Source organism: Fusarium verticillioides, chromosome 1 (assembly GCF_000149555.1).
Source record: "Fusarium verticillioides 7600 chromosome 1, whole genome shotgun sequence".
Classification (NCBI taxonomy): domain Eukaryota; kingdom Fungi; phylum Ascomycota; class Sordariomycetes; order Hypocreales; family Nectriaceae; genus Fusarium; species Fusarium verticillioides.
In genome coordinates this window covers 4671511-4699469 of record NC_031675.1, presented here as the reverse complement: position 1 = coordinate 4699469, position 27959 = coordinate 4671511, and the positions used below count along the sequence as shown (strand labels likewise).

The 27959-nt window shown below is 49.2% G+C and overlaps 6 protein-coding genes across 15 annotated transcripts; 5 read left to right on the top strand and 1 right to left on the bottom strand.

Annotated features, from left to right (window-relative positions):
* Positions 1–552: 552 nt before the first annotated feature.
* On the top strand, positions 553–4180 carry FVEG_00534 (hypothetical protein; the record flags this gene model as incomplete). Of its 4 annotated transcripts, XM_018887049.1 has the most annotated exons (6): positions 553–1340; positions 1693–2691; positions 2758–2938; positions 3000–3202; positions 3258–3504; positions 3553–4180. In XM_018887049.1, the coding sequence occupies 4 exons, from the start codon at positions 553–555 to the stop codon at positions 3099–3101; spliced, it is 2070 nt and encodes a 689-aa protein (XP_018742748.1). In that variant the 3' UTR covers positions 3102–3202; positions 3258–3504; positions 3553–4180. The 4 variants fall into 4 exon arrangements, with proteins under 4 accessions (XP_018742748.1, XP_018742747.1, XP_018742746.1 ...); XM_018887048.1 differs by having other exon boundaries at positions 3258–4180; XM_018887047.1 differs by having other exon boundaries at positions 3000–3504.
* On the bottom strand, positions 3912–7395 carry FVEG_00535 (hypothetical protein). Its single transcript, XM_018887050.1, has 3 exons — positions 6644–7395; positions 5665–6595; positions 3912–5611 (listed from the first exon to the last, which is right to left on the bottom strand). Exons 1-3 carry the CDS (start codon positions 7062–7064, stop codon positions 4690–4692), a joined length of 2274 nt encoding a protein of 757 aa, XP_018742749.1. The 5' UTR covers positions 7065–7395; the 3' UTR covers positions 3912–4689.
* Positions 7396–7500: 105 nt separating this feature from the next.
* FVEG_00536 (cell division cycle 20, cofactor-APC complex) lies at positions 7501–10188 on the top strand. The gene is made up of 2 exons (XM_018887051.1): positions 7501–9624; positions 9677–10188. The coding sequence occupies exons 1-2, from the start codon at positions 7938–7940 to the stop codon at positions 9796–9798; spliced, it is 1809 nt and encodes a 602-aa protein (XP_018742750.1). The 5' UTR covers positions 7501–7937; the 3' UTR covers positions 9799–10188.
* Positions 10189–12349: 2161 nt separating this feature from the next.
* Positions 12350–14504, top strand: FVEG_00537 (hypothetical protein). The gene has a single exon (XM_018887052.1). The coding sequence runs from the start codon at positions 12515–12517 to the stop codon at positions 14339–14341; it is 1827 nt and encodes a 608-aa protein (XP_018742751.1). The 5' UTR covers positions 12350–12514; the 3' UTR covers positions 14342–14504.
* A 512-nt stretch (positions 14505–15016) lies between these two features.
* On the top strand, positions 15017–18323 carry FVEG_00538 (hypothetical protein). Of its 2 annotated transcripts, XM_018887053.1 has the most exons (3): positions 15017–15682; positions 16442–17430; positions 17499–18323. In XM_018887053.1, exons 1-3 carry the CDS (start codon positions 15563–15565, stop codon positions 17581–17583), a joined length of 1194 nt encoding a protein of 397 aa, XP_018742752.1. In that variant the 5' UTR covers positions 15017–15562; the 3' UTR covers positions 17584–18323. The 2 variants fall into 2 exon arrangements, with proteins under 2 accessions (XP_018742752.1, XP_018742753.1); XM_018887054.1 differs by having other exon boundaries at positions 15017–17430.
* A 5768-nt stretch (positions 18324–24091) lies between these two features.
* On the top strand, positions 24092–27956 carry FVEG_00539 (hypothetical protein). 6 transcript variants are annotated; one of them, XM_018887060.1, is made up of 9 exons: positions 24092–24689; positions 24742–24806; positions 25284–25482; positions 25534–25636; positions 25686–25834; positions 25891–25947; positions 25993–26142; positions 26190–26615; positions 26673–27956. In XM_018887060.1, the coding sequence occupies exons 3-9, from the start codon at positions 25457–25459 to the stop codon at positions 26710–26712; spliced, it is 951 nt and encodes a 316-aa protein (XP_018742759.1). In that variant the 5' UTR covers positions 24092–24689; positions 24742–24806; positions 25284–25456; the 3' UTR covers positions 26713–27956. The 6 variants fall into 6 exon arrangements, with proteins under 6 accessions (XP_018742759.1, XP_018742756.1, XP_018742758.1 ...); XM_018887057.1 differs by having other exon boundaries at positions 24858–25482; positions 26673–27936; XM_018887059.1 differs by having other exon boundaries at positions 24092–24806; positions 26673–27936.
* The last annotated feature ends 3 nt before the right edge of the window (positions 27957–27959 follow it).

Sequence of the window (27959 nt, the reverse complement as noted above, 5' to 3'; positions counted from 1 at the left end):
CCCTGGACAGCATCACGCCAAGCCCAGTCTAACCCATCCCGTCTTGGACGAAACTGTCCACAACACAGATTCACCTGGGAATAGCACCTTTCCTGACCTGACCTGGTGGGATTGGACATCGGTACCTGGATCTCTTCTGCCATCTCGTGGTCACCTCAGGTACTTTCTTGGTATTGGCAGGTGGATGACACCAACCTACACAGGGCGTACCTCCTGCTGTTGTCTTCACCCAGCCTAGGGGGGGGAGGAAAGAAAACTCAGGACCTTGACCCTAAGTGATAAAAATACTTAGGTCAACTTAGCCTAAGTTTGGGTTTCTCTTTGCCAAGTTGATTTTGACACCTTGTATCAAGGTTCGGTGTTTTCTTGCCCCCTGAGGCCAGCTTACTTAGAAAGGTAGGGCCTTTTCAGGCTGCCTCGCTATCTCTATCTCTCAGCCTTCGGGTCCTCCCAGTTTTTGTCGATACTCCCGCTACACTTCTCTCCACCTTCATATCAGAAACATCACAGTACTTTGATATCATCAGATTTACCCTTCATATTTCATTCGACATGGGGAAGTTGTTCGGCAGCTTGTTCCAGAAGCCAGGCGACACTGTGGGAACCGAGCCGCGTGCATCTACCTCCACCAAGAGTACCAGGATGCGGGATCCTACGAGCGCCATTCGCTCATCAGGTCTCGCCCCCTCGTCCGCAGACTCCGCCGCCACCGCCAACGCCAACAGCAACGACCATGCCTGTGACTCGAGCGGCGCCCATGCCCACTTCGCCGCCGCCGTTGCTGATAGCCCTGACTCTCCAGGGTCGCTCATCGACTCGGGCTCGAGCTCGCTGACGCAGTCGCCGTCGCCCCAGCCCAAGACCCCTACCACGGGCCATTTTCTGCCTGGCGCTCACGCTAACTTTGCTTCTAAATCCGTTGTTCCAGCCGCTGCCTCGGTGCTGTCGAGTACTATTACTACCGCTAAAGCTGCTGCCCCCCAACTCTCCATCGGCGACTTTGATCCTTGTATTCCCACCAACACTTCCTTCGACCTCACCGAAGAGTTCCAAATCGTTGATACCAACATTCGCATCAACAACCGCGACATTGTCATTCAGCCGTTCGACTCTACACCTCTTGAAGACACCAAAATCACCATGACTACCGGGCCATCCCTCGACCCTTCTATGGGCCGCCGGGACTCATTTGTCAGCGCTGGCCCTAAGCCCATATCAATGAACAATCCCAACCGTGGTGATAATGCGAACCGCAATAGAAGAGAGTCTCTTGCTGGCAGCCTTATGGGAGGTGGCATGAGCTGGGGAGGCATGTCTTTTGGTAGTTTTGTTAGAGACGAGTAAGTCACCTCACTGCATACTTTTATCCTCATCATCACTCTGCTCTTGAAACGTTACCCTCGCTTTGGCACCCTGCCCGAGCGGTCAATTATCTGTCACAATGCTTATTTTGCTTGCTTTGAGCTCAACCTTGTTCCGCTTGATCAAAGCGAAACGGTTCATTGCATGAAACCTCAGCTTGTCTGCAACTATCATCGCTTGCGAAGATGACTGATCATGTATTGTCGCAAGCCGTCTCTAAGCTTCGGGCCCCATTCTTGCCCTGCGACAGCCCACATGCGTCAGAAATCGATCATGCCCGATTCTTCATCGCACTTGAGGTTACAATTTACTAACATCGTGGCTCTATAGTATTATGATGGCAGGCACGTCGCCTTTCGGAACTCACCAGTCTCCTTCCTTTCACTCATCCTCCTATCTCCCCAAGTTGGAGGCCAACTTCATGCGAGATTTCACCTGCTGTGGCAAGATCCTGCCTAATCTCCACGACTTGCTGCAACATTACGAAGAAGCCCATACGCAACCCAGCCCGAACCCAGCCCGAAATAACGCCTTTTCTCAATTCTCTCAGTTGGGGCTGCCTAGCGCCCCTCGGATGTCGATGTCTCGAGCTGGGTCGGCAGCGCCAGGCGGCAGTTCCCTTGCAACGAACCAACTTGGACAGCATACCCGCGGCCAACAGACGCCCCATGATACGCACGGAGGTTCTGCAATTGCGTCAAACCTGAATGATGAGATGGATGCTGTCGCAGATATGGAAATGGACGATGCTGTTGGTACGATGGAGATGGACGATAGCCAGCGAATGTCCCAAACGAGACAACTTTTTGGTCAGCAGCAGAGACCCGAGCTGAATATGAACACCTCTGGTCTTACACAGGGCCTACGGACCTCTCAGCCACCTACTCCCGCTGCGGCTAGCTTTGGCTTACAGAACAACCCCACAGTCTCTTCCGTCAATACACCTACTCTTACGACCCAAGGACAGGTACCACATACTCAGCAAGTCGATATGGAGGAAGACCTACCAGGTATGCCTATGGGTGGCAACACGAACGATATCGGCGATATGAGCTTTGGCGGAAACCAGAATAATAGTGATTCGAACTTTTGCATAAACGACCCCGGCAAACACCTTTTCAGCTCCACTGGTGCTTTCCCTGCTGCCAACCGTTCCATCCAGGCACAATTGCAACAGCTAGGCATTAACCAAAGCCAGTTGAACGATCCACAGGCCAACAAGCTTCTTATGCAGCGACTACAGAGCATGATGATGCCTGAAGAGCACAAGCCGTTCAAATGCCCAGTTATTGGCTGCGAGAAGGCGTACAAAAATCAGAACGGTCTGAAGTAAGTTCTTACTCATGGCGTTCGATTGTAACTCGATCCTGAATTTGCTTGCTAACTTGTTTCCAGATACCACAAAACTCACGGCCATCAAACCCAACAGCTTCACGAGAATGGAGACGGTACCTTTTCCATCGTCAACCCAGAGACAAGTGCCCCTTACCCCGGAACATTGGGAATGGAGAAGGAGAAGCCTTTTAGTTGTGAAACATGCGGCAAACGATATAAAAACTTGAATGGACTGAAATACGTAAGTTTCCTCACGAAATTCTAGCTTTTAAAATCCATTACATGCTAACATTTTCCGACAGCATAAGGCTCATTCCCTTCCCTGCAATCCTGACTTCAAGCTTCAGGCTCTTGCAGCAGGTATGAACTTGCCGGGAATAGGAGAAGATCAGATGATGCAATAGTACAGCACGATGACAAGACTTTGAGTGAGAGCGCTAAAGGAAGTGAAACTACTACGTTTCCGAGTGACGCCTGGGATTCCAGATGAATCCAGTGCAATCTGGTAAGAACTCTCGACTCTTTCCGGCATACCATATTGAGCCTATATGCACTATCAGTATCTCTTTGTCGCCAATACCCCTCCTAGACACTGCCTTCTGTCTTGTACCCGAACTTTTCAACATCTTACTTCGGCGTTAACGATCCGTAATGAGACGGCGTCAAATCAACCAATGGGGAAAGGCACACCACTTTTCTAACTCTCCTATCCAACCGCGGGCAAAAGTTCAGGGCTTGTCCCCAGTTTCTGCAACTGTTTTATCACTTAAGAAGGACATATCATGTGTTGGAAAGTCTCGTGGTTGGGTACGCGTTAGCTGGATCCATTGATTCTCGATGTCTAATTCGACTCAGACGCCTGTGCTGATATGCTGGCTGGCCTGGCACGCGGAAATGGGTAATTTTTCTTCTTCTTTTCATTGCTTTCTGGTATTATTATTAAAAGTTGATAAGGGGCCCTTAGACGTTAGGTTGGGAAAGATGACATTTGCATAGTGCCCTGGAAATTTGGGTGGTCTTCGGTTTTGTTTTGTTTGAGACGGCGATGCATGAACACATTTGTTTTTGGCTACTACTGTTGTTCAGTTGACCATTGTTGGTAAAGCAATTGCCATCATCTTGTGCTGACATTATATTAAAAGCGAGGATGGCTGGTGTCGGTCGAACAATGAAAAGTGAGGTTATAGACCGGACAGCTTCGCGTGCCCTTCAAGCGAATAGTATTGTTTTTGAGATTCCAGCACCAAAACTAAGATGTGATCGAGTACTAACTTAGTAGAAGAAATCAAGGACATGCTGATGCTGCTAGTCGATGGTTCTAATTGCTCTTTGCTGCAATAGTGTCTTGACCAAGTGATTCCTTTCTCGAACATCGGCATCACGGCCTATATTGAAATAAGAACTATCAACCGGTTGAACTCCGTCAGACGTACTTAGTGGACACCGAAAGGTTGCCACGCTTGATCTCTTGAAGAGGTGGGGGTCGGGGAGACAAATCTATGAGTTGAGATAGGACAGAGTAAACAGAGCCAAAGGGTATCGTGTATTTGACATATCTATCTGATTTTACAAGACCATAGGCTCATAACTTAGTAGTTCGCTGTGCAGATACAAAACACCTCGCAATGCGTAACAAGCCAACTTGAACAAGGAATAGGAAGCAACAGTCGTTTACGTCCCTATGGACAGAAGCACTATAATATAGGCATTGCACAATGCAGATGCATGACATGCGGCCCTATACTTAGGAAACATTTCCCGAAGTGCCACTATGTTTCTTGCCGGCCATCCTGCAGACGAATGCGAAGCAGAAAGGCCAGGTGGACTTGATGTAGGTAATGAAAGCAGGACCAGAAAGAGGGCAGGTGCCTTCTGGCATCGAGCAAATCGGTAACTTTATGAGTATGAAGAAGTTGCCGAGATTCGCAAGGTACAAAATAAGAATCCGTGGGCCAGCCACCAAGATAACAGCAATTGTACATGTTAACTACTTCATGTCATCTCCATGCCATCGTCGTCATCGGCTTCAGACTCGATCATGTGGGTCTGGTTACTGCTTATGCTCCCCTTACGAGCATCGTGTCCAATGTTATCGTTCATGCCACTCCATTCGAGTTCTTCTCCGCCAATGATACGTCCTTCCATGTCGATTTCTTGCGAAAGCTCGACGAGTGCAGTGCGCGGCAAACGAAGGAAGCCCTGGGTCCGGACGATACGTCCCCAGTGGGTCATACAGAATCCTGCGGCACGCTTGCGTAACCACTCTTCATTAGCGAGCCCTGCACAGTACCATATGATACAAGCATGGTCGACATCGAGTTCTTTAGCAAGTCTGTTGACACAGAGCAGGCGAAGATGAGGGATATTGTAGATGTTGGACATTACCAGAAGGCCAGCCACATCAGAGAGCGCCGTGGTTGCGTCACTATCGTTGTCCGAGGTACCACGGATGCTATCTGTGTATAGATAGTAGAGGAAGGCCTTGACTACACTGTAAGGCTCGGGGATGTGCATCTTTTTGGTGTGAAACTCAGCCATCTGGGCGTTGTAAAGACGCGCAAAGTGTGGCCAACGCGCTTGGAGAATGAGCTTGTGGACATGAATAGGTTGTGATGTCGGCGCGTCTGCTGAGAGCCAGCTCTCATTCCGCGGTGTTGTCTCATCATTTCGAATCAGACCAGAGCTCAGAGCCTCATCGTCATCGTAATCACCAGCCAGCGCAGTAACGACAAAATCAGTTCCGCTGCCTGTCTCAGGTGGCTGGTTGAAGAGCTTTGCTAGATCTGAACCTAATCCTTTAGAAGGTTGATCCACGGCTCTTGTCATAGCAGATGGCCTTGACTCTACCCTTGGTTCTGGTGTCAAATTATCGCCTAGGAAGCCATATCGTCGCAGGTCAATTTCCATAATATCGCTGTCAAATCATGTCAGCCACAGCATCAAGTTTTGGAACAAAACCGGCCTTACCTAAGATATTCTTCATAGCCATTGGGCCCTATGTCGCCCGGAGCAGGGTCAGTTGGACATCCTAGTAACCAGGATTTGGTGCCATCCTCATTCATACAGCAGTAATGCCACCTGTAACCCGCTTTAAAAATCTCGCGCCCTCCGGCAAGCTTCGTCCAGCGAAGCGTGCCAAGGTCCAGGGCTGATAAAGAACATTCTCTCGATGTAAGAGTCGCCGCAGGTGTGACAAAATCGAGAAGAGTACCCGAAGAGTAGGCATGAAAGTGAAGACCAGAGCCCTGAGAGGGAATTGAGGGACCAGACATGAATTTAAGAGCAGATATAGACCCCGGGGCCACAGGTGCGTATGTCTTCATTTGAATTGAAGGTGGGTTGACCTGAGCTGTGCGAGAGTTGGCGGCGTAGCCAGAAGCCCCTACGACAGGAGCCTGGGCCATGGTGTATGGAGGTCGGGGAGAGCTACTAGCTCGAGTAGACAGTGAACCTCGATCGAAGATACCTATTTGAGGTCGAGAATCGAATTGCGGATTCCCTTTCAGATCTAACCACCACAGATCGCTGATCTTGTCCATGTCCTCGCTCAGACCTCCAAATACCCAAACTCGGTCGCCCCAGATATAAGCCGAATGGTCGAAACGACCAACAAAGCGCCAAGACTTGGACCAGGTAAAAGTCTTCAAATCGAGGTAACAAATGTCATCCAACACATAGTTGTTCTGACCAGTTATGCCACCAATGATGAAGAGCTTGTCCTCATGTAAGACAGCAGCATGTCTCGCTCTACCTTTCGGGATCGGGCCTGAGACTTGTGGCTGAGTCCAGTGGGCAGTCTTGAGGTCAAAGACAATAAGGTCCGAGAGGTATGTTCGATGTTCGTTCTCGCCGCCAAAGACTAAGAGTTTGTTTCCCTGATACAAGGTCGCAGTATGTCCTGGACAATGTTAGCAGCTGTGGTGTGGTGGTTTCCTGCGTGGCTTACCCATCCGAACTCCTGGAATATCACCATAGTTGTCGACAAGACTCCATTGATGGCTGACGAGGTCCAGCCTCAGCACGTGATTATAAACTTCATCGGTATATTGGTCGAATCCTCCAAAAGCATATATTTGATTATTCCCACAATACGTCACTGAAGCATTTACTAGGCAAGCGGGTCTCTGGCCTAGCGTGCGGGTGACTTTGGGTCGGTATCCATCAGCGACGCTGCGACCCTTTGCAGGGGAATTTGGCATGATGTAGGTATTGTTAGACGACGAAGTGGCCGAAGGCGGCGTCGGCGCCGGTTGCAGCGAATTCGAGGTCGACGGAGCCTGGCTGACAGCACCCAAGGCTTGTGTTGTTCCGACGACAGGGGTAGGCCCGCCAAAGATAGATTGTCCGGGGGTTGAAGGTTGAGCCATGGCTTAAATTGTAAATTCGACGAGCGATCAGTGGCGTTGGCAGAACATTTCACAACGTTGTGCTTCCGTTGAAACTGGATGGTCGGAGAAAAAGAGGGATAGAGGCTGAGCTCAAGAAGCGACTACAAACAATGAACAAAGTCACGTTCTCGCGGTTGAGCCGTCTGTCGGGTCGGTGAAGAAAGTGGATGTAAGAGTGGATGGTGTTATATGCGGCCGGTGATGCAACAGACAAAGAATAAATGTCCCCCTGGCCTTTTGGAGCCGCGTCTACTCCGTACTAAGAGAAATTTGGTCATTCGCGCCAGGCAAGGATGAGGCTGATGAGGCGCTATGTTTGCGTAATCTAATTGGCTCGTCTTCGTTGGCAGGGTCGCGGAACGGGAGCAACTCAGGTCCGACTACAGGTTTAATGGTTGCCCGGCCAGAAGCTCGGAGGGGCATAAGTAAATAAAAGGTAACTGTCATGAGCTCCAGCTTGTGAATGATTCTCCCTTCATGATCACCATCTACAACTCGCTCCCCTCCTCAATCACCTTGATTCTTTGCTATAGCCCAGTGCTATTCTGTCAACCTCTCTTGAAACGCTTCTTACAAGAAACATCAAAGCTTGCTAGATCCTATCGCCAAGGCTATTTGATCGCCCCCTCAACTTCGTTGTTATATCTTTGTGAAGACAGCCTCGATTTTCATCAATCATTGATCTCAGAACAGGTATACTAATTACTAGGAGCCCTTCATTGGACGTCATTCGATAGCATCAAGGCTCGATATACTGTCCAGCTTTGGTCACTCGTCTAGAGCTCCACTTACACGCTCTTCGACCATCTCTACCTAGTTTGATACACAGGTCATCATATCACAAAATTCATAATGGCTTCTGTAGCGTTGTCGACGCCTGTAAAGTCCCATAAGGGACTTTTCTCAGCGCGCACCGCTGGTGGGCGCATGCCTTTGACTCCCTCTCCCCGCCAACAGTCATCTACCACGAACGTTCCCGTCAACCTGAACTCTTCCCCATTTACCCCTGAAAGACAGTCTAGCAACGAGTTTAGACCATCCGGGCGCTCTACATATGGCGGCAACCTCATGTCTCACCTTGCTCGATCCACTACAAAATCCTCTCACCGTGACTCCCCCAAGTCCAACATCGCCCGTGGAGTTCAGACTCCCCGGAAGGCTCTTGAGCTTGGCGTCTCTGATTTTACTCTCACTGGCACTGGCAACACCACCAAGACCCCTTCAAGCACAAAGTCCAAGAAGAGCCTCCGCTCCAAAACTGCTAAGACTACTCTGAACTATGGTGGCGACCGGTTTATCCCCAACCGTGGCGCAAGCTCTGCCATTTCCAACGCTGGTTCTGGCAAGCTCGATCTCACCGATAGGCAACGCCCAAAGAGCAGCAGCTCCGAGAGCTCTACTGTCCTATCTACTGCTGCTGACGAAGCCCTGGCTGCTCTCGAGAGCCTCAACATCAACGATGATGAGCCTGACAACTATTCTCGACCCTCCCCCAACACCGTGGCTTACCAAGATTCTCTTGCCAACGCCTGTGGTGTCAGCCTAAACACTCGCATCCTCGAGTTCAAGCCTGCTGCCCCGGAGTCTTCCAAGCCAATTGACCTGCGACAACAGTATAACCGCCCCCTCAAGTCTACTACTTCCAGCTCGGCCCAGCTCCGCCGCCGCATTGCTACTGCCCCTGAGCGTGTCCTTGATGCTCCTGGCCTGGTGGATGACTACTACCTCAACCTTCTCGACTGGAGCTCTGGTAACCAGGTTGCTATCGGTCTTGAGCGCAATGTCTACGTCTGGTCTGCCGATGAAGGTAGCGTTAGCTGTCTCCTTGAGACCACTCCTGATACATATGTCAGCAGCGTCAAGTGGTCTGGTGATGGCGCCTATGTCAGTGTTGGCATGGGAACTGGCGAGGTCCAGATCTGGGATGTTGCAGAGGGCCAGAAGATTCGAAGCATGTTCGGCCATGATACACGTGTCGGTGTCATGGGATGGAACAAGCACCTTCTCTCTACTGGTGCTCGTAGCGGTCTTGTCTACAACCACGACGTTCGCATTGCCGAGCACAAAGTTGCTGAGCTCGTCTCCCATACATCCGAGGTCTGCGGCCTTGAGTGGCGCTCTGATGGCGCACAGCTCGCTACTGGCGGCAACGACAACCTTGTCTCCATTTGGGACGCCCGATCTCTGTCCGTTCCTAAGTTCACCAAGACCAACCACAAGGCTGCTGTCAAGGCCCTCTCTTGGTGCCCTTGGAACATGAACCTCCTCGCTACTGGTGGCGGCTCTTACGACCGTCACATTCACTTCTGGAATTCCACCTCGGGTGCTCGCGTCAACAGCATCGACACCGGTTCTCAAGTCACTTCTCTTCGCTGGAGTCCCCACCATCGCGAGATCGTCAGCTCAAGCGGTTTCCCTGACAACTCTCTTAGCATCTGGAGCTACCCCACCCTGGTCCGTACTGTTGAGATCCCCGCCCACGAGAGCCGAGTCCTGCACAGCTGCCTGAGCCCTGACGGCCAGATGCTTGCGACAGCTGGTAAGTCCACACGCTCAAACGGTAACTAGCAGTATGCTAACAAACCCCCTAGCTGCTGACGAGAGTCTCAAGTTCTGGAAGATCTTTGAGAAGAAGGCCGGTGCCACCGCCGGCATTGGTGCCTCTGGCGCGTCGAGCAAGGCCTCTATGGCCAAGCAGATGACCATCCGATAAGTGCCAGTATCCACTGGATCACGGTAGGTATGGGCCTTTCACTAGTGTCTGGGTCTCTGTATTTGAAGCACGGAGTTGGGGTGTCCCGCCTGCCCTTCTGCTCGTGGTATGAAAGTGCTTCTCCACGCTGAGACAAACGAAACGGAATGGTCATGAAATTACGATAGACGCATCATTGCATCATAACGGTCTTCGAAGTTCTGAGTATGAAGTCGCCTGGATAGTGGACTTCCTGTATTAATTATTAGGGGTGTTTGGGATCTGCTTTTATGCATAGTGATCGGATAGGAATTGGAATTGGGATGAAATCAAAATGAAATTAAGATGCCATGAGCATTATTTAAATCGTTGAACATCAGATACTCTTCTGACTGTCGTCGTACACAGCCAATTTGATCATGTGATAAGTAAGTCCCTAGGCGCTCACTATACGTAGCTGAATGTCTTGCATAAAAGCGCAGTATGTTACACTAACGGCCATGTTTATGTGAGTTCCAAATATAAGGTACCTACTGGTAGCTTCAACCCTAGTCCCGTCAAGTCATTAGGCAAGTCATCACTGATCCAGTCAATCCTCCTCTCATCCAGTTGTCTTAACCAGTACCAAGAGACCTCGTTGCTTTTCCTGTCACAACACCTTCAAAGTCTCTCCTTCTTACTAGCTGGATAACATGTGCCGTCGAGATTCTTCCAAAATCTCACTAAGCGGTAGATGATGGTTACGGCAACTTTCCAAATATGTGGGATTAGGTGAGTGATTTCCTTCTTATTGCTCACGAGAATCATCTTCTAATCTCTATCGTGCTGGTAATCATTGAGAACTATCGTAGCAGTGTGGTTTCTATTTCCAAGTCTGTATGTTTTCAAGCATTTTTCTGCTTTATATCTATATTTCTATATAGTGAGACGCTTCATACACCACCTATGGCTTGTCCCAAGGGGCACTATAGTACGGATAGCTCATACGGGCAGGTCCATGCTGTAGCTTGTTCAAACAAGTATACCTTACCCAAAATAGTGAGATGGAGGATGTCAAACAAGGATCCGCCAGCAAGCGTGTCCCTCAAATAGGGTCCAAGCGGCACGTCTGGGATCAAAAACACCTACGCATTTACCAGTTTACCGCTATAGGTACTGTATTCTTTAGTACCTTTGACGAGGAGGTACTCGTAGTCACATCTGGCCGAACAGTTCTACCCACATTGTCACAAATTAATCAAGCATAAAGGTTAGCAGCTAAGAAGAGCCATACGCTCTGCTGATTGTAAAAAACGCAGAAGCAGTAATCTATAGACATTTTCTTATCTCAAATCAAGTAGTGAAAGAATCAAGTGCTAAGGACATTTGCCTGAGTGTCAGACGAAAGAGGCATGGCAGCTTCGAACAACTTCTGGGCCATATTGGAGTGACTACACGTAGAACGGACAGCTCTGTAGCTGGGTCTTCTGCTGAGTTGAGTCCCGCATTTGCTGGTAGCTCAAGATGGCATGACGGAATCCGCAACTCAATGCCATCAGACACTGTTATTCATTCTTGAGCTGGTGTACTTCTTAGTCATGTCAGCTGACATGAATTACATCCAGCTTTATAATGTCAAGCACCACAGGAGTTCCGTTACACTGTGCAAGAGAATGATGGATAATATATGTTTACGATGAAATGCAACTAGCCCCTGAAGTTTCTTTGTCACCATATTATAAGTTAATGATAAGTTTGAGGACTACTATCGTGCAGCTCATGCCTCGAAGTTTTAGGCCTAGAATGTGTATAATTCATGAAATGATTCAACAATTCATCTTGACCCTTGAGGCCTGGAAGATAGATGGATGGCCAAGGGTTTACAAGTTCCTCCGCCAGGTCGGTCTTATACTACGGTTCATGTAGCGAGCCCCCCTGCTAAGCTCTTCTTTGTTCGCCCCGATGGACGTCATGCAGATCGAAGGGTCGTGTTACCCGAACAAGGGCTGTCAAGCTCCATGAACACTGCCGAGGATTATCACATGTCTCTGGTTCCATCGAGAAAGAGGTCGTAAAAGGTAATAGTAAATACCGGATGAAGAGAGAATTTGGCACGCCTCACTATGGAAGAATGTGAAGAGAAAAACGACAAAAGATCTTGCCAGGAACAGCAGAGTCACATTTGAACCACAGCAGAAGTAGAGCAACAGAACCCACTTTTCAGAAAAGTATTTTACAGTCTTGTAGCGGAGAGAATTTCAATAAGAGTATCATATAGTGTGCTGAACCAGTTTCATTCTGAGTTGATTTTGTGGATGATGTTCATCGGGCGCTTAAACAATCGACACTGTATTAAGAAGTGATTTCAGCGTGGAACATACAGTGTTCAAATACACATCAACTGTGTGTTGGTCCTTCTGGTAGTGTCGCTCACATTTGGTCGAAATTCGCCGAGCTACCTTAATAAAGCAAGGTACCCTCTACCTGAATCAAGGTATAAGATACATACCGCCATTGCTTGGCGGGGCCAATTGCATGGTACAAATGCCAAGCTGTTTTATTACCAACCTCAGCGCGTCAAATCAAAGATAAGGTAAGACAAAGGGCCTTGGATAAGATTAGTTCCCCTTAGGTATCTCTACCTCTCCCTTACCTCACCAAAGAAAGAGGAGAGAGACAACTCTCTTTGCAACATCTCCAAACCCTTTTTCTCTGTTCCTCTCGACGCTCAACGCGGTACGGGCCCATATTTCTAACCATGCTCCTCCGCAGTCGAGGTCTCGTTTTAGTTTGCGGCCTGTCGACAGTGATCCTCTTCTGCTATTGGGCTGGTAGGACCCCTGAATACGTTGGACCCCGATATGGACACGGCCCTTACAACCACAACCAGAAGCACGGCTGGCCCGTAAAGACTTCGCTGTGGAGGCAAGACCAGGATGACAACTATTACTGGAACACCGTCAAAGTCAACTATCCTCACTCCGGCTTCCAATCACTGCCCACTTCTCCTCCTGTCACCTATCCCAAGGTCCAAGCCACGTTCTCTGAATTCTCCATTAGTACTGCTGAACTGCGACGCGAGCGTCAACAAGCTGTCAAGGCGACCTTCACAAGATGTTGGAATTCTTACAGAAAGCATGCCTGGATGGCAGACGAGCTCAGTCCCGTCTCGGCTGGCCAGGCAAATCCATTCGGCGGCTGGGCCGCTACTCTCGTTGACTCCCTTGATACCCTTTGGATCATGGATATGCACCAAGAATTCTACGAAGCCGTGGATGCAGTCGACAAGATTGATTTCACAGCCACAGATCTCAAGGAAGTCAATATCTTTGAGACTACTATCCGTTATCTCGGTGGCTTTCTTGCCGCCTTTGAGCTTAGTGAGGATATGCGTTTGCTTCGTAAGGCAGTTCAGGTTGGTGAAATGATTTACAAGGCCTTTGACACACCCAACCACATGCCTGTCTTACGTTGGAACTTTCACGCTGCCGGCGAGGGCAAAAATCAGATTGCCGGCGCCGGTGTCCTCGTTGCAGAGATTGGAAGCTTGTGTATTGAGCTTACACGCCTCTCGCAACTCACGGGAGATGCCAAGTGGTTTGACGCCTCACAGACTATCATGGATCTCCTGGCGGCACAGCAAGATTCGACCATGCTCCCTGGACAGTGGCCTCTGATTGTGGATGCAAAGAGCCAGATCTTTAACCAAGGATCGGTTTTCACCCTAGGTGCAATGGCCGACAGCGTTTACGAATACCTGCCCAAGATGGCTGCACTAACAGGTGGACAACTGCCTGTTTATCAAACCATGTATGAGAAGGCCGTGGATACAGCATTAGAACACAATTTGTTTCGACCGATGACGCCTGAGAACAAAGATATTCTCATATCTGGACAAGTTCATGCCAAAGACAAAGGTGGAAAGATACAGTTGGAACTTGAGAGCCAGGGGCAGCATCTAGTCTGTTTTCTTGGAGGCATGCTGGCATTGGGTGGACGACTCTTCAACCGCCAGCAGGACGTCGACACTGCAGCCAAACTTACCAATGGCTGCATCTACACCTATGAAGCATTTCCTCATGGCATCATGCCTGAGACCTTCTACATGGTTCCCTGTGACTCCAAGGAGCATTGCCCATGGGACGAAAAGCTGTGGAAAGAAGGTGTCCTTAAGCAGGCAAAGATCAAGGAAGGCGAGACAGCACAGGCGGATGCTATTATCAAAGACGAGCATCTGCCCGGCGGGTTTACTCATATTCCCGATCGCCGATATATCCTGCGCCCAGAAGCCATTGAGAGTGTTTTCATGATGTATCGGGTCACCGGCGAGAACGAGTATACCGAGCACGCCTGGACTATGTTCAAATCGATTGAAGAAGTGACTAAGACAGAGCTGGCCAATACCGCTGTGTGGGATATTACTGTTACAGAGGAGAAACCCCGCGCTGTGGACTCGATGGAGTCTTTCTGGATGGGTGAAACCCTCAAGTACTTTTATCTCATTTTCAGTGACCCAGAGCTGATCAGTTTGGACGAATATGTATTTAATACTGAGGCACACCCACTGAGACGACTGGTGGCATGATAGACGGCGATGTCAGACACATACATAACATATAAATGAGCATGAAAAACAGATGAACAATCTATCAAGTAAGGGAGCGATAGGGAGTAGTTGAGTTTCCAAAGATGGAGAAAGCAGTGAATACAAGGCCGGGTGAATGATATATGTTACATGGCACTCCTGATATCTCGCTGAGGTTTGCGTTTGAGGCTAAAGATCACTGAGGATGTAGCTGGAGTGAAGGAGACATTATCTACAAGTGAAAGAAATCTTAGGCCAGCTTCAGTCTAGTGAAGCCTGAACTTAGTATTGATTTTTACATCCCAGTTGTTCCAATCCACTTCCTTTCCGAGGACTACCTACGAATTTGATATCATCTGAGCTGTGACAATGACAGAGAGATGGGTCGCAATGAGGTAGGTCACTATGGGATGACTGCCGCTTATAAGGTTAAGATTTAGGCTGCGAACACAGGTGATGAATGAAAATACGATCATTTCCCCCCGATAAAAGCTTTTACCCAGAAGCTCCCACAATGACTGATAAACTGTGAGGTACCTATCTGCGTTACGCTCGTTCTCAATCAGCCCTGTGAGCGGAGCCTCTCAGTGGACTGGAAAGTCCAGTGGCCGCTGGGGTTAGAATTGGAGTGCTGAGTCAGCCTAAGATAGCTAGCAGTTGATGAAACAGAAATCTCCCAGAGGCTACCAACTCTCCCCACTGCACATCACATCACAAAGCCGCACAACACCCCGACCTGGTACAAGACCCTCCCTCTTCGGTGTTTTGCATCCGTGTGACGCAGTAAATTAATTGATTTTGATTTGTCTCTTGCTTCTCCTGATCTTTCGTTGGAAGCATCTTTGCTTCGCATTGCAGTTGAAATCAATTCTTTCGTCATTTAAGAGCCTCCCCTAGCTAGGCGCATCGCATCGCCGTGGCTAATTGCCGAATTTACGTCTATCGACATCAAGCGCATTTCTCAAACACCTCAGCAACAACATTCACACTACAATATCTTTTCCTCAGTAGGCCCCTTTCAGGTCTCTTCTGAAGAACAGGATTGCGCTGCTTATAGCGAGCTGCACCTTGCGTTCCCCAGAGCCAAGGTCATCCGTGTATAAAGAACTGCGATCGGAGCACACCTGCTTGACGACGCCATCTCAGCGACTTCGACAGTTGAGGATCCACCTCTTCGCATATCCTAATCAAACCCACCGACCGGACTACGTTCATAAAATCATGTCGAACCCGGCCGTTGGAAACGTCTACCAAGCTATCATTGACGAGGTCGTCAATAGTTCGCGAGTTGATTTCGAGGAGAGCGGCGTTGAAGAATCAGTGCTAGAGGAGCTGCGACAGGTAAGAGATGTACTTTTCGTCGAGTTTCGTGTTTTGCCTGCAATTCTCGTTGATTCTCGGGAATCACCAAAGAATGGGTGAGAGAAGCCTATGGCATCAACAAAGACGAGTGTCGATTTGTTTCAACTCCGCACACTATCATATTCCAGGAATATGGCGTGACCAAAGACAGCAGGTTCTGTCAAGTAGCAGCACTCTCTTTCGAGATGACCTCTAGAGCTGAAGATCGACTCCTGGTCGAAGCGGAGCGCATCGCAGGCAGTATTGCGAGGGGGGGGGGCAGTGGGAGATGGCGGGTTACGGGGAGGGCGAGGGGGCGATACAGCACTATTTGGGTCTTTTAAGCCCATAGCCCCTGCTGCGACTGCCACTTACCTTGTGACTCCTTCCGCCGACACCCGCTGCTTTTTGATTGGCTCGCTCGAACTGTGTCTCCTCCATCATCTCATACCCACTTGTACACGCCAAATCATCCTATCACCACCACAACACGCCTGTCGTACACTTGCACTGCCTCACCCCTTGCCCACCCACCAATTTGGCTGCCCATTCTCTCCGTTTTTTCTGATCAAATCCAAACTTACTTTGCACGTCTTGTCTCTAACTGAGCCTGTTCTTTCACTGCTTCACCAGTGAGCTGCGACATGTGGCTTAAGCACACAGGCCGTTGATAGGCTCGTGCCATGATTAACCCGAATCTGGTTCTTTTGTTTGATGGATACTTGATGTAGAAAACGGCTAACATGGCTTCAAAACCAGGGATGGCAGCAAAAGCTCACTCAGCTTCATGTCGCCCAGTTCCCTTGGGACCCCAAGCCTGACCCCCCCCCACAAGCTCCGCCAGCTGCCGTTCCACCAGCTCAGACTCATGCTCAAGCTCAATTCTCGCCTCAGCTAAGCAACCCAACTGGTCTTTCTTTACCGGGAATGGCCCAACCCCAGGTGCAGAATGGTATCAAGCCCGAAGGTAACAATATCAAGACCGAGCCTCACGTACCTATCAAGCAGGAACCCGGCTTACAGGATAATACGATGACCTACCAACAGTACAATAACAACACCAACATCAACATGAATGACAACAATGTAGCTGCCAATCGTGCCGCTCAGCAATTGCAGGCTCAGTATGGACAGCGAGCCGCCAGCTCTATCAACGCCCTTCACCAGCAACAAGGCCACTCTCAGCAGAACCAGCAACAACCGGCTCTACCGCAGCCACATCAGCAGCCACAGCCCGGCCTGACCCAGCAACAACAGCAGCAGCAGCAGATATATCGTCAGCAAATGGCCGCCGCAACTGCCCAACAGCAACCGCAACATCCGGCCAACGGTCAGCCCCACATTCAAAACGGTCAGACTGATGGCGCTGGCGATCTGGAAGAATTTGATGGTGTACTCATGCAACGAGCTGCTGATGGCAATTTGCATGAACTCGGGCGAGTTGAGATTGACCGTATGCTGCATGAGAAAATCCTTGCCCAGGCCAAGAGCATGGAGGGCGGCGGTCTGATGCTTCCTTTGAAAGAGGCAACTCGAACTTCTTCGGTCTCGACATCACGCAAGATCAAGGGCAAGCAACCTGCCGCATACGACGGAGGTGACGACGACGACGAAGATGATGAAGATGCCATCAACTCTGACCTCGATGACCCAGAAGAGGACCGAGACGACGATGATGTTGATGACGAGGGGCTTGGCAATATCATGTTGTGCATGTACGACAAGGTTCAGCGGGTCAAGAATAAGTGGTACGTTCCAACGTAAACTCGAGCATGACTTTGAGTAATTTTTTTCCGTTTATTAACCACAACTACAGGAAGTGCACTCTCAAGGATGGAGTTCTGACCGTCAACGGCAAGGAATATGTGTTTCACAAGGCTACTGGTGAATATGAATGGTGATTTCAGACCGACTCGCTTGGAAAGCGACGGGGTTTTGGACCTTGCGGCCAGATCGGCGGCGGGGTATTGGGAAACAACATCAAAACAAAGCCAACGAGGGACAAAGCTATTCGGTTGATTGCAGCAGCAAAAATTTATGAAGACGGTCGCGGGTCATGTGTACTTGCGGTGAAGAAAACTCGAGGTTGCGGATGCCACAGCGCGGCCAACAGATTGCGACCGTATCAGATTATCTTACGGCAGCTTCTGTTTCCTATTGGGGCCATTGATCCCTGCTTCTAAATCAATAAGCTAAGTGGTATAGCAATAATAACATGGGTAGCTTATTGAATTCGTGGTGTGTGCACTTGATGAAAGCAGTTTAATGGCTTGTCCTCAACCAGGCCCGGAGCAATTGAAGCTGAATGACATACAAGATGTCAGTATGATAAGCTTGGCAAGAGAACGACAGCACAAGCGTCCGCCGTAATCGGCTCAAAAAAAAGGGTATTTTGAACCGGACGAAGTAAGAGGTTGAGGTGGAAGGATTCATGTATGTTGGTAGTCAACCTCACCACTTCCAAAACACGCCGTGTTTTGCTTAGACGTACATAGAACGAGTATTGTACAAAACAACCATGCGAAGTGGGTCACGCCTAACCTATGTAGAGCTAGACTTATGCTGTTGGTCCGTAGCAGTGGGATTGTACTAAGAAGGGCGGGTGGGCAGTGAGGGTGAGAGGTAAGCTAAGCAATGGAAGTAAGGTGAGGAGAGCGCGGACTCAGTCTAGGGTCGGCCCCGGGGTGGGACCACAGACAATCTGCAGCTACGAGCCGGCGTGTTGTGGCTTTCGATGGGTGGTGTTGAGGGGGTGCTATGCTGTTGGTTCGGGCCGTCCAATAGGGTTGTATGCTGAACCTTGTCGGGACATCTTCCATCTGTTTCGGCGTCTTCTTGCGTCGGTGTTGAACGAAGGATCGTCTGGTCGGTGCAGACGAGTCTTAGCTCAATAGCATTATGATAAAGGCTCACAGGCAAGGGGCTCATTGTTCTGTGTAGTCCTTGGGTGGTTGTTCTGGCGGCATGATTGGATCCTCGAGTGTAGAGGCATGCTAATGTGCCTATTGGTGACATTGAAACTCATGTGTAGATCGATTGCCATTTACATACGGACTAGGGGGTCCGTATTTTCCTCCTCAAGAATGCTTATATATATACGGGTGATCGGATTAGGACGTCATAGTATATGTTGGACTTGACTACTTACGTAGAGTAGCAAAGATGACTTCAGTCAGAACGAACAGAGTAGGCACGGATACAAGTCGCACAACTCCAACCAATTTCACGGACCCCACAATCTGACCCGACAGTTTGGAACTGGTCGGGTCTTCACACCAAAACGGCATAGGCGACAGGGATTGCTGGGGGCCTCAATTACCGGGGTGTAAATTAGGTACATGTGTGGTACCGTCATAGCGGAGTTGCGAGTCTCAGCCCAGCCCGAGTCACAAACTCGCTTCTTGTATTACACTTGTCTCGCATGAATGAACATGGCAATCGAATTTCGGCATCATCAAGCTTTTCGCTTCCATCAATTGGTGGCCGGTAATGACTTACCAAAAATGCTGACACTGCGACCTAACAGTTCAATCATGACCGAAATTAGCGGCGTTATCGTGGGTGGTCAACCATGTGCAAGGTAAACGAAACTGCTGATGAACCCTGCTAGAGAGCTGCAGCTCCAGCCATTCCATCTTGCGAGATTGGTACTTAGCTGATTCTTTGACACACTCAGGAGACGTAAAATCTAACTTGGTTTTCTGTTTATGCTGAGATACAGATGTTGTGTACCTGTAGGAGGTAAGTTAGTATAGTTGTATCGACGATCCCGAAAGAAAAGAACAATGTGAAATATACATCGTTGCCAGTAACCGTCCTTCGGCCGGCAACTGGCATTTACCATCCCATTGCACTGGTCATACGTGGGCTAATGTATAGGTACTGTACATATAGAGGGATCCGACAGGATGGTACAGCCTAGTCTACAGTGGGTTCGTTCGATGGAGGTGTGTCGGTTAAGTTTCGTCTCGTATCAAACTCTCTCGTTGCCAGGGTCTGGCACCTACTAACGGGCTGACCAAACACACACAGATACCTTCAGAAGAGATCTCCACTCGTTCGTCCACTTCCCTGGGCCTTTCCGGCTACTGAAGCGGTGAGGAGCGGGAGGTTTGAAATACGTAGCCCGTTTGCGTTGACGACTTCGACCAGGTAAAGTACCCAAAGTCGACCGGTCGTAACTCCCAGTTGATTTATTTGCTGTTTTGGTTTGAGTCTAAAGCTGAGTAGGTAGTAACATTACCGCGCGAATCGCGCCTGTAGATATAGCACGTGTGATAGGAATATCTGGGGGCTGGCACCACAGATCATGGTGCGCTGCCTCCATTGAAGTGATTAGTGCAAGCTTTGCAGTAGTCATCCTGATGATGCCTGATCAGGAGCCATACTGATATGCAGCCAACTATAGGACAACGAGTGGTTCATATTCTGGAATTGCCTGGGCTAAAATGCAGTCTATCGGTGAGCTGATAAGCCGAAAATGGATTCCTCATAATCAACAGGGTGGTTACAAGACGACGGCGATGATTTTTGACTATCTTGGAGAGTTCAGAATCGAGTACAAACTCCATCTCATGTTGCTATCCCATGCTCTGAAGCCCGTTGTAGCATGCCGTCTAGCAATGAAATGACTATGAACAAATACGGTGCAATAGACTTAAAAACCCACTACTACTCCGTAGATCTGGCTTTTGTAACGGACTCTGTGGGATCTGGATCGAAGGTATCTCGGACCCAATCCTTTGGTAATTTGGGTTAGTGCGGAGGCGGGCAAGGTTCAGGGATATGTAACTCAACAACCCTCATCTTGCTCCCTTGGACCTTGCATGATGGAGTACATGCATCACGAGAAAACCGTAGTTATCTCTGATTGGTGCTACACGAAGAAACATTGGGAGTTAGTCTGCCAGTCGGGAGCAAACCTGATCAGAAATTAGTAGTCGATTTCGGGGAACGCATTCATCAATTGGCCGAAGCTACTTGCATTGACGGTCGAGGGACCGTCCTTGATAAGATGTCCAGAATAGTTGCATCCCGGATGTGGCTGCCCACAGAAAGAATGCACTGTCGGTTCTCCCATTAGACATTGATAGATATGTGCTTCCTGGGGAAGCTGTTTTCTAAGCATCTTATAAAAGACAAGAAGACAGAGCCTAGCTGTAAGTGAAGTTTGTCCGTTTGAGTTAACGGAGTCAAGCTAGTACTAGAACCGATGAAATATGGTGACAAAGAAGTTGCTTTCTTGGCAAGGTCCAGCATGGCATATGTCGCGCTTCGACTAATCACATGGTATGAACATGATAAGCGCAACTTTTTTTTTCGTATAATAACACTCTTTCTGAAGATTAATCATATGTTGGTTATGCAAACCTGCCAATGCCTAGATTAAGTAGTCGAAACTATGGTGACATGACTCGCTGAACTGGAGACCTTCATGCCTGCTTCACAACAATATGTTACCAAGAAGGGATAACGATAAAAATTCTACATCCGTGGTCGAGGCTCGAGGAACTGATATGGTCATAAAAATGCTGGGTCAGCTAAGGCTTTCCCGATTTTCCGGGTGGTATGGAGAAGGGCCCGTCCTTCGTGCTGCTTGCTCGGCACGATGGACGAGTATTAGATCCATCTTGGTATATATGCCCTCCAGCCCAGTGCAGCTAATATGTTGGGGATAACGAGACTGGTCTGAGACATCCTGGAAATACGTCTATGGGGAGACAGCAATCGAATTGAGCATACAAGCTTAGACATGAATTCGTATGTACATATGGCGACGACCCATCCATTTGCGAGAGACACTGGATCAGATGGTGAGTATCAGATTGGTGGGGAGGAAAGCTAATTGGATCATCGGTATCCGCCGGAGTAAATGGCACGCATTTTTATGCCCGATCAGGAGCTTCATCGAAGCAAGCAATTCATCGGTGAGAAGCGAGCAACAAGATGATGGAGAAAGGAGACCGAAACGGGACGAAACGAAAACCGCGGGGGGGGGGGGGGTGGCCGACGTGATTTAAGTGAATATCGTACTGACACTGCACAGCTCAACGTAGGTGGGTGGGGGGGGGGGGGGGGGGTGGGGGGAGCGGGGGGGGGTGGGGGGGGGGGGGAGGGGGGGGGCCCTGGAGCCCAAATAGCACCTGAGTTCAGCGCCAATGGTCCAAAAGCGAGCCTTTGACTGCAGGGGTTCTGTGCACTAGTTTCCGTAGCATCTCCCTAGCGTAAGCCACACCCCTGACAGTTTTGGTGCATTTTAATGGTACGGTGCTTGATTGAGGGCTTGAGCCTCGACAGTCCGTGATGGCGTAAGGAGAAGCAGGCGGGCACTAGGGAACTCGCCCACGACCTCGGGTTGGCGTGTTTGGTTCTGACAAGGTTGTCGTCAAAGAGAAGAGAACTGTGACACGTTTTTCTTTTTCTGTGATACATACAGTACCTCTGAATGATAGGCTCCGTTGATATAAGCAGTTAACATCATCACCTGATGACTGGCGCACCACCTTTGACGACGGAGAGCTTCTTTCCTCCCTCTCGGGCGTGGTTCGACTCACAAACAGCCTGTATACAATTTAACTGAGACTGGTTCGTCCCACTGCTCTCGGGAGACCTAGGTAGTATCTCGTTTTTAGCACATCCTCTCTGTAGTGTCCAAGTCGACACGGCGTTTCGAGTTACAGTTAATCTCAAATGAATTCCTTTGCTGAATCAGAGGCATGGCCCAATAAGATGTTAGTCTGGACAATGCCCGGGGGAAAAGTCCTGGGCCAATAATCTTACATCCAATGTTGGTAGACGATGAGCCCGCTGTCTCGATTCAAGTCCAACATGAATGAAGCCAGGGATGTTTCTTGCAAAAAATGAAATGGCCTGATTGAGATCGTTGCAGAGAAAATTACGAGTATCTCACCAAAATAAATTTGGCGCCTGATGGAAAATGTCTCGAGCCAGCATCAAAATCTGGAATCATCATATCGATTACCACAACTGAGTCAGGTCTGACATTTCTGTCTTCACCAAGTCCCCTCATCTAGTCCCATGTTCCCTGTTGGCTCGATGCTAAAGTGATTAGAGACAAGACCGTCGTCGGCTAGGGGCATTGGTATCCTCCCCGAAACACAACCAACAGCGGGACGAACCCCTCAACCTCCACAGTGATAGCGATCAGTGGCTGATCGGGGGCGCGGTTAGAGGGAGGGACAGAACCAACACAAACAAGAGAAGAAAAGGACCTTACCGGCACCCATCATCCATCGTCCATCATCCATCGCCCGAGGCCAATGGGCGGTTGCGGCTTCGGCGCCGTCAACCGCTGATGGCAGCCATATCATTACATTCAACGGCATCAATCAGTAGGGAAAGCCATCATGGCTAGATGTTTCGCACGTTGAGATCCAGCACTCCTCTCCCAGCTATTCCAAGGATGACCAAACGGCCATCGGTGCAACCTAAATCACATAACGCAAGACTGGAAAGAGAAAGGACCCCAAGTATGGATGTGATATTGTGTGTTGCAGAATAACAAGACCTCCTTGGGAGACCATTTCAACCATTTCAACCAACGTCACAGGCCGTTTGGGGAGGCCAGCCAAGGAGACGCAATACATAGTTATGCTATTGCGACTTTAATGGGCTAGATACGCGATGAAGGAGTTCGCTGCAGGTGCTGTAGAAGGTCTAGGACCACAGGCTGTCTGTCAGAGACAGCAAGTGAGCGCTCTATGGACGGACTAGCCCCGCTAGGTACTAAGCGTAGGTAGCGTAGCCCAGCGACATCGAGGTTGGTTGCCCCTCTGAATGAGCTGTGTGTGGGTTCCATTGTGATTGATAAGGTACGGAACGGTGCCTACTTTGTCCCTACCATTTGGCGGCACGCTTGGCGCAAGCTTTTGAATGTCCTCTTGTTGACCACTTTCTGATACTTGTTAGTGAGATTGGGGATCGGAACATGAATGGCAAGTTTGCGATTCTGATCTATTTTCAACCCGACCCATCTTAGTCCCGGGGTGGTTAAAAGTTGTAATAATAGTGCCGCCGGCTTCAGTGGCATAGGTAGCTTTGATAAGTAGGTACCTACCTAGTATCTGAAGTGGGCTGTCTGAGGTGTTCTCATACCTAGCCATCAGAAAGTCTTCAGGGATGGTAACACAAGGCTTCGACCGCTTTTCGAGGCGCATGATAATAATAATCACAATACAAATAACGAGCAGGACTCGACCAACAGCCGTCATCTCAACAGGGGGTGTAATGCAAAAATGAAGAGGGGCGAACCTTCGAGGGGCACACACCCACAGGTTCAAGGTCCAAGGCCCAAGGTCCCACGTCCACCTAAGCTGCTGGGTAGGGCCCATTGGATCCATCCATGCCCATCTCTGTCTCTGTCTGCCTCCCTCTGCCTCTGCCTCTGTCTTTGTACCCGTACCTGCACCTCTAACGCTGTGCCTAGGGCTGCCTTGCCTCGCCTTGCCCTGTTAGCCTGTCTTGCCTTAAGCTAGGTACCAACCCAAGGACAATTGTGCTGTAAGTTAGCTAGGTACCTTAGCTGTATCCATGTCCCACGCTCCAGCTCCACACTCTTGCTGTCGACAATAAGTATCAACAACCTTCCACCTCATCTTTCCCGGCTTCTTTCTTGCCCATGACTTTTTAATGCCCTTTACATTTGTTTACCTTCGGCCTCAAGTCTCCGTTATCTCAATTAACTACTCGGTGATCATCTGGACTCGAACTTTTCGGTCCACAAGTCTCAAAAAGAGGATCACGAGAGAACAAAAACCCCTCCTACAATCTTCAGACTCAACACAGTTGACCCCTTCATCTTCCAACTGCCTCCCATCTCCTTCTTTCTTGAGCCAACTTGGCCGTATTCTCGATACATAAACAGAAATTGGAATGCATCCCGGAGGTCTTCTCTCCAGTTGCATCTTATATATACACAACCTACGCCCAGCACAACATCTTCAGGTCCTGACACCGACGTTTCACCTTGGCTGAATTTGCGATTCGCGTAAATTTATCTTCTCAGCCTCTTATTCGACACTCCATAACGTTCTTGGCAGTTTCCTAGACGGCTTCTGGTCTCTCTATTACGCGTGCTTCGGCCTCTGAACTCGTTCATAGCTCGGTAAGTCCATACTATAAACCACCTGTGCGAGTTCATCCTGAGGCTTCTCAGACATTCTATCCTCTTCTCTTTCCAAGCCTTCTGCTCCCCTAGGACTCTCAGTCAACTCAAATATCGGCTTAAACGCCATTAGATGAAGCTTTCTCTGCTTTGATGCTGCTATAAACACAACTACAATGTTGTGTCTTTCTAACCTTATCGCCGTTGAGAATCCTTGGAAGGTGTTAGTGTGTATGCCTAGGCGATCCTCGAGTTTGGTTGAAACAACCCATTGAGTCCCAAGGTGCCCGAGCATGTTGGGCTTGTCCTGATAACTCAAATACCGCAATCCCCTTGAAAATATTAGGTTCTCATCATGTCGGACCCGCATTGCTTCTCACGTTCATTCCTGCGTCAATATTCGCTTTAATTTTTTCTTTATACTTCACCTGGTGGATCTTGTCTTCTTCACTTTCGTGCGTCTGCTAACTCTCGCAGCGATATTCTCCACTAGAACTAGAAACTTGGCTCATTCTGGATTCAAAAACGCAACACGAATTATCTGTGTCATCTCCCACCGACAAATCACGTCTTGCTGCAGCCTCGCCTCGTGGCCCTCGTGTAAGGCCCTGCGCTTCATTGGGACATTGCAGCTTCGACGGTGTTCATCAATGGTTGTAATGCCTCCTCAAAACAGGTATGCTGAAGAGTTCTTTGTGGAGCAGCCAATCTTACATGTGCAATGCAGCGTGAACGAGTCGGAAGGGCGATACCTTCAAGATGGATTCTGGCAACATGGCCGATTTTATGGTTCTTGGAAACCTGGCAAATACTTATTTCCAATTGACTCGGTAAGTCGTCTGCAAATGACAATATCGTACGCCACCTGACAGGCAACAGGAAGAGTTGAATCGTTTGGATATATTTCATAAAGTTTTCCTTCTGGCACGAGACAATAAGCCATTTCTAGCCCCCATCAGACGCACCTCGCCCCGAATCATGGATATTGGTACGGGCACAGGTATTTGGGCAATCAATGTGGCTGAAGAGTATGAATGCCTGTGCCATTGATCTCGTATATCACCACGTTACTGACCTAGAGAAGATGTCTCTCAGATGCCCAGATCATGGCAGTGGACCTGAATCAGATTCAACCAGCATTGTAGGCCACACTCGCTCTTTGTAGGCCATCAGCTAATGTAACTAGGATTCCTCCTGGCTTTATGCCAAAACAATATGACATTGAAGAGCCGTCTTGGGGGCCTCTGCTGGCGGACTGCGATTTGATTCATATGCGAATGTTACTTGGCAGTATTCAAACGGACTTGTGGCCTCAAGTCTACCACAATGCCTTTGAGTATGTTCGGAACGATATCTTTGAACATTGCGCTGATACTTCACTAGGCACTTGGCTCCAGGCATCGGCTTCCTGGAGCACATTGAGGTTGACTGGATACCACGATGTGACGATGATGAACGCCCAGCAAATTCCGCATTCGTGAAGTGGGCAGAGCTTTTTCTCGATGGCATGGATCGATTCAACCGCAGGGTCAGAGTCACGCCGCAAGAACATCGGCAAATGCTTGAAGCTACAGGTTTCACAGATATCAGGCAGGAGGTGATCAAGGCTTATGTTTGCCCCTGGTCTGCTGATCGAAACGAACGTGAAATCGCCCGATGGTTCAATATCGGGCTGTCTCATAGTCTGGAGGCCATGAGTTTAAAACCCCTGATCGAGAAACTCGGATTTGAGGCCGAGGAAGTTCGTGAGCTATGTGAGAGAGCGAAGCGCGAAACATGTGTTTTGCGCTACCACACTTATTGCAACATGTGAGTCTACAAACACATCTTGCCGTCGCACTTGATGGTCTGCTAACGCTTTCGCAGTCATGTCTGGACGGCTAGGAAGCCCGGACCTCAACAGTAATGCCAAATTCTCAATCAAGCGGGGGGTATTCATCGCACAACGCAAGGAACACGAACAGCCTTGGCAATATTGATACGCATTATTCGAAGCACACTATTCTGAGGAGCGTGGTGAAGCCATCAGTCCGTCGATTTGGGGAATGACATGGTTTCAAATCCAAATCGGCCTGGTGAATTGGCAGGGTTTCAAGCGCTGGCGCCAGCGCTTTTGCGCGCAACTGCATCCTGACGATCCATAAATGGTACCACGATTTTCGAATGCTGCAGTACTTCTCGCTTCCCATATCCAGGGGTCCCTTGAATTTGAAGAGACGCCTTGCCTCAATGGCAGCATTGTACCGACGGTCACCAACAGGCAAGGATTCTCAATTGTATCACCAACAGCGGGCGGGGCCTTGATCACATCAACCAGTCCACCATCCTGAACAAGGCTGTCGATCTTCTCAAATTATCTGACCGCTAGATACTGGTCACCTGGCCACAATCATCTGCCAAGGGCCATATTATTTGCGTTCGCGTTCGCTGGCAAGGGCTCTGCTACCTGTTGCGACAGAAGCGCTGGGAGGAACAACGCCGTTTTTGCCAAGGGCCAATATCGGACTCCGTAACATCCTAGGTCCGCGCGTGTCGGGACGGGCCTTCAACATCGGCCAGGGTCCGGACCATACGGAACATTCAACCGCATCTCCCTGCGTTCCGTGTATGTATTCCATATGTTATTTTCGCGCGCGGCTGTACTCCCACGTCTGTTCTTGTGGTCCACCATTCTGTCGTTTATTAGACGCCTGGTTGACTTCTTCTGTGTGGACGAGGTAACATTGGAATAAAGAGTTTATACACTACAAATCTGTCCCTATTTCCAGAAGCAGAAGGTGGTGGACAAGCCTGTGGTTCATCAAGCTATGACCAAGAGGTTGATACAGCAGATGAGGATTGAGCACGTCCTTCGCAAGACTTGCCCCAGTGAGCTAGTTTACTCAGTTAGGGCATCGTGGGATATCAGCTCGCTCCGGAGGCTGAGGAAATTTACATTTGCGGGTATCATCTGGCAAAACGATCTGGGAGCTTCACATAGCTCACTTTTATTAACCCAAAATCTCATAAAGAAATGCGAATACGTCAAAGTGTATCGTGCTACACATTTGCCATTCTATAGATGTTTGCCCTACATCCATACATTCATGTATATCAAGTACGTCTAATGGACTTGAAAGTTGTGAGCCTGTATGCCGTGGAATTGAGGAAGGC